Source organism: Heterodontus francisci, chromosome X (genome assembly GCF_036365525.1).
Source record: "Heterodontus francisci isolate sHetFra1 chromosome X, sHetFra1.hap1, whole genome shotgun sequence".
NCBI lineage: Eukaryota > Metazoa > Chordata > Chondrichthyes > Heterodontiformes > Heterodontidae > Heterodontus > Heterodontus francisci.
Genome location: NC_090421.1, coordinates 15,447,704 through 15,458,985, shown reverse-complemented (window position 1 = coordinate 15,458,985; position 11,282 = coordinate 15,447,704). Strand labels below are relative to the sequence as shown.

The following is an 11,282-nucleotide window of genomic DNA, read 5'->3' as shown; positions in this document are numbered from 1 at the left end:
CTCAATGGAAGCTCAGCAGTCTTTCATCTCCCAAGCTGTAGGCACAAGGGAAACACTTTGTAGAAGCACCGGGATAGGGAAAGGAGAACACAAGACAGGCACCACGAGCTTGTGCGAGGGTGCTTCATAATTATGGCATTTAATTATTAGACACAGATGGAATCGAGTTGTTTGATAATTTTTGTTGTTCTGGATTTGGTGTTAGTGTTTACATTTATAGTGAAGGGAGGGCAAGACCAATGAGGTTGGACAGGAGAAAGACAATCAGAAGGAAAGTGGTAAGGATTGTGGAACATCTGGTGGGGATGGTTCAGGTGGAGTGCTCTTTAATGAGTTGCTTCTCCCAAGAGGTCTGGTAGCAAATGGCAGTGGCTGATGCCTCTCCTCCTGTTCATGGTCCCTTCCCTCCTCCTGCACCTGTTGCTGCCCAGGTGGTGATAAGGGGTGGTACCTCATGATAAAGTTATGGAGCATGCAGCAGACAACCACAAACCTGGATACCTGCTCTTGACTCTTCTGCAACTCTCCTCCAGAATGGTCCAGGCATTGGAAGTGTTGCTTGATAATGTTCCTTGTGGCAGTATGTCTCTCGTTGTAGCCCTGCTGTGTTTGTGCCCAGGTTCCCAACAGGAGTCATAAGCCATGTCCAGAGGGGATAGCCCTTGTTCTGAATTCCCCCACCAGAGCAAATAATTTCTCCATATCTAATCAAATCCTTAACATTTTAAACACCTTGATCAGATCACCTTTCAGCCTTCTAAACTCAAGGGAATACAAACCAGTTTACGTAACCTGTACTCATAACTTGGTCCTTTTAGCCAGGTATCATTCTGATGAATCTGCGCTGCACTTCCTCCAAGGCCAGTATATCCTTCCAGAACTGAATGCAGTTACCCCAGATGGGGTCTGACCACAGCTCTGTACGACTGAAAGATAATTATGGTTAGTTACAAATACACAATGACTAAGAAATTAGGCTACTTCTGCACTGTCACCTGCATTTGCATACTGTTAATTTTAGGTTTTACACTATAGAGCTTAATCTAAAATGGAATTTAATATAAATGGATTATTATTGCCCTTCATGAGCTCTTGATCTGAATGCAATTTTCCAATAGGATCCACTAGTGGTCAGGAACGGAAGCCCATTTTTTTCTATTAGCCTAAGGGTGCTGCAGCAATCCTTGTCCCCCAGCTCCAGCTAACTCAGCACAGACCAAAGAGCGTAGGATCGCACTTGGTTCAGTGGCAGCATTCTTACTTTAGATTTAGAAGATTATGGGTGCAAAGTCCCACTCTCGAGTCTTGAGCATGTAATTTAGCCTGACACTTTATTGCAGCACTGAGGGAGTACTGCACTGTCAGAAGTGTCCTGCCTCTCTGAGATGCTCCATCTGCCCTCTCAAGTGGATGCAAAAACATCCCATGGCACCTTTCGATGAGGATCAGTTAGCCCTGGTGAGCTGATGATTTATCCCTGAACAGTCATTCACTGCAATTCCTGTTTGTGGAATCTTGCTGTGCAGAACTGGCTGCTGCATTTGCCCATAAATCAATAGTGACTGCACTCCAAAAAGTAACTTATTTGTTATGAAGTGCTTAGATATCCTGAAGATGGGACGAAGTGTGATATAAATGCCAGTTTCCTTTTTGGTCTGAATGGCTCTATGCATTTACCAGAGACACCTGGGCACTGTGCTTCTAGTTTTAAATCAACAAGTTTATAAACAGAATGGACACACTTTAGTTCAAGAGGTAATCCTTTTATTTCATCTTCACAATGTACAGTTAAAGTTGAGCATATGGTACCACTTTTACTTCGAGCCTGTTACCCTCAGGTGTGAAAACAACTAACACAGATAGAACGCTGTGCACAATGGCACAGCATACCCAAGGAGGTCCAACCAGAGGTTGTAATGGAAATATTGTATTAAATCCTGTCTGGCCGTTGTAAAATCTCTCAGCCCCAGCCTTAACAGGATGAGGTAATAGGAAGACTACCATGCACAGGGCCAAGGGCCACAGAAAATGCAAGGGACCAAGTGCGAAGTGCATTAAACATTGGCTTTTTAGCTCAGGGCCCTAGGTTCAAATCCAGCCTGGGCTGATGAGATGAAAGCAAGTATCCTCCATGTGCCAGCTGTAACAACTCAATGTTAAGTTAGTCTGAGCAGTTATCAATCCAGATTCTGCAGCACTGACTAGCAATGTCATTCAGGCAGGGTTAATGATAGTTAAAGTGAGAAATAGGAAAAGGTGTCAATGTTGGTGCAGCAAGCAGTGTTCCTTTGAGATTGGGAAAGAGTTGAAGAAGCTTTGCAATGTTTGATGGGCACACTGTGCTTGAACTGGGAAAATGTTCTATTCCCCAGCAGTGGCATCTCACCACGAGGGCAAAGAAATGCAAATACATATGAAAGAAATGCAAAGGCCAGTCCAAGTTTGATGTACATAGCTCTGATGCAGACATGGCTGTAATTGATGAGGAGTCCTATCCAAAGTTATACCGACAGTGGACACGGTCATGCCTCTCTCCTGACTGCACTGCATCCTGTCCTCCCTCCATATAAACACTCCAACCCATATTCATGGCCACCCCCCTGACCTTGCCATTGCACGGGACCTTGCTACTCCAATCATGTCAATCACAGATAAGGCCATCTCTGATTACCTTCTTGTATCCCTCTCCATCCACATACCATTTTCTTCATCTGTGCCTGGCCCTGGAAAAAATTCTCCAAGTCACTTGAATGACACTTTCAAAATCCCAATCATGATATTTCTGCAGCTACTGACCTGCTCAACCACTTCTCCACTGTCTCTAAATTGTCACGCTGCTTGCCTGACATCCAGTACCGGATGAGCAGAAATTTTCTTCAGTTAACCATTGGGAAAACCAAAGCCATTGCCTTCGGCTCCATGAACTCCACTCCCTTGCCACCATTTGAGGTTGAACCAGACTGTTTGGAACCTCAGTGTCCTATTTAACCTTGAGATGAGGTTCCGACCTCATATTTTATCAGTAAGACTGCCATCTCTAACATCACTCGACTCTGCCCCGTCTCAGCTCATGTGCTGCTAAAACCCACATTCATGCCTTTGTTACCTCTAGACCTGATTATTCTGACACGCTCCTGACTGACCTCCCATCTTCCACCCTATGTAAACAAAACACTAACTTAAAACAAAGCTTTGCTGCCCATGTCATAACTCAAACCAAGTTCTGTTCACCCATCACCCCTGTGCTTGCTTATCTACATTGGCTCCCAGTCCAGCAACACCACGATTTTAAAATTCTCATCCTGGTTTACAAATCCCTCCATGGCCTCGCCCCTCCCTATTCCTACAACCTCTTCCAGCCCCACAACCCTCCAAGATCTCTGCATTCCTCCAATTCTGATCTCTTGCACATCCCCAATTTTAATTACTCTCATCAATGGCATCTGTGCCTTCAGCTGCCTGGGCCCTAAACTCTGAAATTTCCTCCCTAAACCTCTCCGCCTCTCTCTCCTCCTTTAAGAAGCTCCTGAACACCTAGCTCTTTGACAATTGTTTTGCTCACCAGTCCTATTTCCTTATATGGATAAAGTGTAAAATTTTGTTTGATAATGCTCCTGTAAAGTGCCTTGGGATATTTTACTACATTAAAGCTGCTGTTATTGTTGTTGTTACATAAATTTTTAATAAAATATTAGAGTACAACACGCAGAATACTCAATTATAGCTCCAAGACCCTTTGTCGCTCTATTTATCTCTTAAGCCTTGATCCAGATCCAGCCGATCTCGACAAAATGTAAACCTTGAACTGGAGTTAACAGGATTCCTCTTAGTTAATGTTTGGCATTTTGAGAACTGGTGATGTAATTACCCAACATGGAGAATTTGACAAGACTGGAGTCGGAACACGGGCAACAAGAAACTGAAGCTGATCTTTCACCTCAGCCGCATTGTCAACAAGAACCAAAGTGTCTTTTTACAAAATTTTCTTCCACATTTTAAATACAAGAAAGGTTTTTTGCGTATCCTCAGCAGATTATTTGGATCACAATGACAGCAGTAATCACATATTACTCACAGCTGGACAGAATATGAACATGGGCTGCAAGTTATGCCTTGAGAGGTCAAAAGGATAACTCTGCTTCAAAGCATGTTGAAAGAGCTGAGTTTTGTCTAGAGCCAGATTATAGGATGCAACCGATTCCTTAAAAGCGACTGATCAACACACAGTGAACAGAATGAAGTCCAGATAACAGGCACCTTGACTTGCAGGCCAGGGGGATTCAGATGCCTTGCAGTATGTCCACACCTGAATGTGTTAAGAGCTCCCCATCCCACAGAGCAAAAGCTGGAACGAGTGGCATTCTGAACTCAGCTGTTATTGTGCTAACGACAGCAGCTTTTTCAATGTCTATTAAACTGAGCTTCCCGCCTTCACAATCCAGGAGAAAGCCCACTCGATCAGGCTTTCCAAAGAAGTCAACTGGCACCATCTCACTGGAAGTCATGGAGTACCACTTCCTCTGGAGATAGGCATACACCCAGGAGCAGTCATTGGCACCAATACATTCTTCTCGTGACATGTTTGTCTCTGCTACCCCGATTCGGAACTCCTGTGACCGTTTCACTGTCACCTCCCAGTAATGCCTTCCTGTTAAAAGAGTCACATCAGCCAAGACCACCGCCCACTCTCTGAAGCGCTCAGGGTTTTTTGGCACTTTGCTTGGGTCAATACCTATCATGCGGTAGATGACTCCTGTCTCTTTTTTGAAAAGGTCCAAGCAACTGTGGGCTGTCTTCTCATCCAGTTTGAAATTTAGATCTATAAATGGAAAAACAATGCTACACACTGCTCCACCAAAGACGTTGTTTAAGCAGACATTCCCAGTTAGTCCGTGGGAAGCAATTCCTTTTAGGAAGGGACAGAGTGTTTAACAAAAATTGTACATTGGCAAATAAGGTCATTGTAGGAATTAGAGGTAAAAAAAAATGAAATTAAAGTTCCTTTATCTGAATGCACGAAGCATCTGTAATAAGATAGGTGAACTGGTGGCACAAATAGAGGTAAATGATCTAGATCAAATTGTCATTACCGAGACATGGTTACAAGGAGATCAAGGTTGGGAAATGAATATTCCAGGGTACACAATATTTCGGAGAGACAGACCGAAAGGCAAAGGAGGAGGGGTAGCCCTGATAGTAAAGGATGGCATAAGGACATTAATAAGAAGGGATCTGACCTCAGAAGATCATGAAGTAGAATCAGTTTGGGTGGAAATTAGCAATAACAGGAGCCAGAAAACATTGGTGGGGGTAGTTTACAGGCCCTTTAACAGTAGTTATATTATTGGACAGAACATTAAACAGGAAATTATTGTAGCATGCAAAAAAAGGTAATGTATTAATTGTGGGGGACTTTAATCTGCATACAGACTGGGACAAACAAATTGGCAACAGTGGTCTAGAAGATGAATTTGTAGAATGCTTTCATGACAGTTTCTCGGAGCAATACGTTGTAGAACCGACTAGGGATAAAGCCACCTTAGATCTCATATTGTGTAATGAAGCAGGGTTAATAAGCAATGTCATAGTAAAAGATCCACTGGGAAATAGTGATCATACCACTGAATTTCATGTTAAATTTGAAAGTGACATATTTCAATCACAAACAAGAATCTTAAACAAAGCCAATTACGAAGGTATGAGGGGAGAACTGGCTAAGGTTAATTGGGTAAATAGACTGGAAGGTACGGCAATAAATGAACAGTGGGAAACATTTAAAGAAACAATTCAACAGTTCAACAAAAGTACATTCTGTTCAACAACAAAAACTCAAGAAAGACCCTCCGTGGCTCACTCAGGAAGTTAAGGAGAGTATTAGACTAAAAGAAGAGGCTTACAATGTTGCAAAGATATAGTAGCAAGTCTGAGGATTGGGAGTGTTTTAGCAACCAGCAAAGGGCCACCAAAAAGTTGATAAAAAGGGAAAAAACAGAATGAGAGTAAACTAGCCAGCAATATAAAAACAGATTGTAAGAGCTTTTATAAGTACAGAAAAAGGAAGAGAGTAGCTAAAGTGGACGTTGGTTCCTTAGAGGCAGAGACAGGAGAAATCATTATGGGGAATGAGGAAATGGCAAAGGCAATGAATAAATATTTTGTGTCTGTCTTCACAGTAGAAGACAAGTTCCATACCAGAAATAGGCAGAATTCTAGGGGCTAAAAAGTGAGGAAATTAAGGATATTGTTATCAGCCAGAAAAAAATATTGGAGAAACTTGAGGGACTAAAATCTGACAAGTCCCTGGGACCAGATGGTCTACATCCTAGGCTTCTAAAAAAGATTGCTGCAGATACTGGATGTGCTGGCTATGATTTTCCAAAATTCCTTAGATTCAGGAATGATCCCATCAGATTGGAAGTTGGCAAATGTTACACCGCTTTTCAAGAAAGAAGGTAGAGAAAACAGGGAACTACAGGCCAGTTAGCCGATCAGTCGTTGGGAAGATGCTGGAAACTATTATTAAAGAAGTCTTAACATTGCACTTGGAAAAGCATAGTATGATTTGAACAAGTCAGCATGGTTTTACTTAAGGGAGATCCTGTTTGACAAATTTATTAGTTTTTTTTTGAGGGTGTAACTAGGATAAAGAGGAACCAGTAGATGTAGTATACCTGGATTTTCAAAAGGCACTCGATAAAGTTCCACATAAAAGATTAACAGGCAAGATAAGGGCTCATGGTGTTAGGAGTGATATATTAGCGCGGATAGAGGATTGGTTAACAGACAGGAAGCAGAAAGTGGGCATAAATGAGGCATTTTCATGTTGGCAGGCACTGGATGCCACAAGGATCAGTGCTGGAGCCTCAGCTATTTACACTCGATATTAATGACTTGGATGAAGAGACAGAGAGTAATGTATCTAAGTTTGCAGATGATACAAAGCTCGGTGGAAAGGCAAGCTGCGGGGAGGATGCAGAGAGGCTACAAAGAGAGATAGTCAGGTTAAGTGAGTGGGCAACAAGATGGCAAATGGAGTATTAGAATTAGAATATTACAGCGCAGTACAGGCCCTTCGGCCCTCGATGTTGCGCCGACCTGTGAAACCATCTGACCTACACTATTCCATTTTCATCCATATGTCTATCCAATGACCACTTAAATGCCCTTAAAGTTGGCGAATCTACTACTGTTGCAGGCAGGGCATTCCACGCCCTTACTACTCTCTGAGTAAAGAAACTACCTCTGACATCTGTCCTATATCTATCACCCCTCAACTTGAAGCTATGTCCCCTCGCGTTTGCCATCACCATCCGAGGAAAAAGACTCTCACTATCCACCCTATCTAACCCTCTGATTATCTTATATGTCTCTATTAAGTCACCTCTCCTCCTCCTTCTCTCTAACGAAAACAACCTCAAGTCCCTCAGCCTTTCCTCGTAAGACCTTCCCTCCATACCAGGCAACATCCTAGTAAATCTCCTCTGCACCCTTTCCATAGCTTCCACATCCTTCCAATAATGCGGTGACCAGAACTGCACGCAATACTCCAGGTGCGGTCTCACCAGAGTTTTGTACAGCTGCAGCATGACCTCGTGGCTCCGAAACTAGATCCCCCTACTAATAAAAGCTAACACACCATATGCCTTCTTAACAGCCCTATTAACCTGGGTAGCAACCTTCAGGGATTTATGCACCTGGACACCAAGATCTCTCTGTTCATCTACACTACCAAGAATCTTCCCATTAGCCCAGTACTCTGCATTCCTGTTACTCCTTCCAAAGTGAATCACCTCACACTTTTCCGCATTAAACTCCATTTGCCATCTCTCAGCCCAGCTCTGCAGCCTATCTATGTCCCTCTGTACCCTACAACATCCTTCGGCACTATCCACAACTCCACCGACCTTAGTGTCATCCGCAAATTTACTAACCCACCCTTCTACACCCTCTTCCAGGTCATTTATAAATTGACAAACAGCAGTGGCCCCAAAACAGATCCTTGCGGTACACCACTAGTAACTAAACTCCAGGATGAACATTTGCCATCAACCACCACCCTCTGTCTTCTTTCAGCTAGCCAATTTCTGATCCAAAGCTCTAAATCACCTTCAACCCCATACTTCCGTATTTTCTGCAATAGCCTACCGTGGGGAACCTTATCAAACGCCTTACTGAAATCCATATACACCACATCCACTGCTTTACCCTCATCCACCTGTTTGGTCACCTTCTCAAAAAACTCAATAAGGTTTGTGAGGCACGACCTACCCGTCACAAAACCGTGCTGACTATCTCTAATGAACTTATTCTTTTCAAGATGATTATAAATCCTGTCTCTTATAACCTTTTCCAACATTTTACCCACAACCGAAGTAAGGCTCACAGGTCTATAATTACCAGGGCTGTCTCTACTCCCCTTCTTGAACAAGGGGACAACATTTGCTATCCTGCAGTCTTCCGGCACTATTCCTGTCGACAATGACGACATAAAGATCAAGGACAAAGGCTCTGCAATCTCCTCCCTAGCTTCCCAGAGAATCCTAGGATAAATCCCATCTGGCCAAGGGGACTTATCTATTTTCACACTTTCCAAAATTGATAACACCTCCTCCTTGTGAACCTCAATCCCATCTAGCCTAGTAGTCTGTATCTCAGTATTCTCAACAACATTTTCTTTCTCTACTGTAAATACTGACGCAAAATATTCATTTAACGCTTCCCCTATCTCCTCTGATTCCACACACAACTTCCCACTACTATCCTTGATTGGCCCTATATGTAAGGTATATGTAAGGAAGTGTGAAGTTGTTCACTTTGGTCGTAAAAATAGAAAAGCATAATATTTAAAAGGTGTGAAACTGGTAAGTGTTGATGTTCAGAGGCTTGGGGGTACGCACAAAGTTAACATGCAAGTGCAGCAGGCTATTAGGAAGGCAAATGACATGTTGACCTTTTATTGCAAGGGGATTGGAGTACAGGAATAAAGAAATCTTCCTAAAATTGTACAGGGCTTTAGTAAGACTGCACCTGGAATACTGTGTGCAGTTTTGGTCTCCACATTTAAGAAAGGATATACTTGCACTGAAGACGGTGCAGTGAATTTTACTAAATTGGTCCCTGGGATGAGGTGGTTGTCCTCTGATGAAAGGCTGAGTAAATTGGGTCTATATTCTCTGGAGCTTAGAAGAATGAGAGGCAATCTAATTGAGACATACAAAATTGTGAAAGGGCTTGATCGAGTAGAAGCTGAGAGATTGATCCCACTGGTCAGGGAATCTAGAACATGGGGACACAATTTCAGGATAAGGTGCCGATCATTCAGGACTGAGATGAGCAGAAATTACTTCACTCAAAGGGTTGTGAATCTTTGGAATTTTCTACCCCAGAGGGTTGTGGATGCTCCATCATTGAATACATTTAAGGCTGGGATAGATTGATTTTTGGTCTCGCACAGAATTAAGGGATATGGCGAGCAGGCAGGAAAGTGGAATTGAAGCCCAAGATCAGCCATGATCGTATTGAATGGCGGAGCAGGCTCGATGGGCCACATGGTCTACTCCTGCTCCTAGTTCTTGTGTGAAGTACAAAGATTTGTCACCAACTCTGTCCTCAGGCTCAGTGTGGGGAGATGGGAGGGAAAGCTGCAGGTTGGGGAGAAGAGGGAAAATAGAAAATAGTGATGGGAAGAGAGGTTAACTAGGGACTTAAAGGGAGAGAGAGAGATGGGGTTCAGGACGAAAGGGGCTCAGGCAGGAGAACGAGGAGGTGACTGGGGAAAGCAGAGCACGGGCTTGGTGTTGGGAGATTAAGTCTCTCGGGGGCAGAGAGGGAGACTGGGAACTTGTGGTCGGGAGAATTAAAGCTTGGGTGGATGGGAGAGAGGAGACCAAGGGACCAGCATTACTCTCAGAGCCAGGAGCAGCAGCAGCAATGTGGTGAGTGGGAGTTGTACCGACAAGAGAGCAGCCAGGGAAGAGTAAAAGACGGAGACTTTATTGTGACCACGCTGGCTTTCTGTCCTGCGCCAGGCTCCGTCTGCTGCACTGGGGCTCGTCCACCACTGGTAAGATCCTGGCAGCCAGTTAATTATCACTAATTGCCGAGCCACCACTACCGTGTAAGTCGCTGCTTTCATTGTTTACCTGCTTTCTGACCAGATCGCCTAGAGACGGCAACATGTCTGCTCGCCGACCCGGCGGCGCCATTTTCAAATCCTACCCTCCACACCCCTCACCCCACCAGAGCCGCTTCGATGCAGCTGGTTAAATTCGGCCCAAACAGCGAGTATTCAAAGATTTTTATGCTTCGAAGGCCAATACCTACACCGCCTGGCAGTGTCCCGGTCGCTCGGCAACCGCCTCGCCAGCAACAGCAATCGCCCTGCTCCAACTCCTCGGAACAGTCTACAAACCGCCGCCATCTTCACACAAGGCCAGGAGCATGTAGAGAGCGTCGTGACAGCTATGTGGAGAGTACGTGATTCAGTCATCACTCCAACTCATGGGAAATCACAGCATTGATGAGGTGGGTGTAGTGAGGAGGGGTCACAATCGTCTCTCCTGCCAAATCTGACCACAAATCTATTTTTCACTCTCTAATCTGTTTATGTGTGTGTGATTCTCGAGCAAGCGTGTGCGTGAATGTGTGGCTTATTTTTTAAAACAGTCTGTTTTAATGGTTCTTTCACAATCACGCTAAAGTTAAAAGACAAAACACTCACTGAGGTGGTAAGTACAACCACTGTTTAAAAGGAATAAACCCCTGTTGCGGTCAAATAAGAGGAAGGGCGATCGAGTTTGAACCAGGAGAAGGCTTTTGACAGGATATCGCACACCTACATGATGGACGTGCTTTCCAAAATGGGGTTTGGGGGAGGGAATCTGCAATTGGATCAAACTGCTCTACACAAACATCAGGGGCGCAGTCTCAATCAATGGGTGGGAATCGATCCAATCTGGAGTCAGACAGGGCTGTCCTCTCTCCCCGGTCTTGTTTGTTTGCTGAGTCTATTAGGAAGGATGCGAGCATAAGAGGGGTGACAATCCCAGGCAGCGGAGGCACTCAGGTAAAACCTCCCAGTACATGGACGACGTCGCCGTCTTCTGCTCGGATGCTCTGTCCGTTTGCAGACTGAAGAGCATCTGTGACCAGTTCGAACTGGCTTCGGGAACCAAAGTTAACGACGGCAAGAGCGAGGCCATGTTCTTTGGGAACTGGGCTGACCAATCCTTTGTCCCCTTCACCATCAGGTCAGACTACGTGAAGGTGCTGGGGATATTGTT

At 44.3% G+C, this 11,282-nt stretch overlaps 1 protein-coding gene across 1 annotated transcript; it reads right to left on the bottom strand.

Moving 5' to 3' along the window:
• Window positions 1-1,767: 1,767 nt before the first annotated feature.
• Window positions 1,768-10,478, bottom strand: spryd4 (SPRY domain containing 4). The gene is made up of 2 exons (XM_068025036.1): window positions 10,324-10,478; window positions 1,768-4,819 (listed from the first exon to the last, which is right to left on the bottom strand). The coding sequence occupies exons 1-2, from the start codon at window positions 10,418-10,420 to the stop codon at window positions 4,281-4,283; spliced, it is 636 nt and encodes a 211-aa protein (XP_067881137.1). The 5' UTR covers window positions 10,421-10,478; the 3' UTR covers window positions 1,768-4,280.
• Window positions 10,479-11,282: the final 804 nt, after the last annotated feature.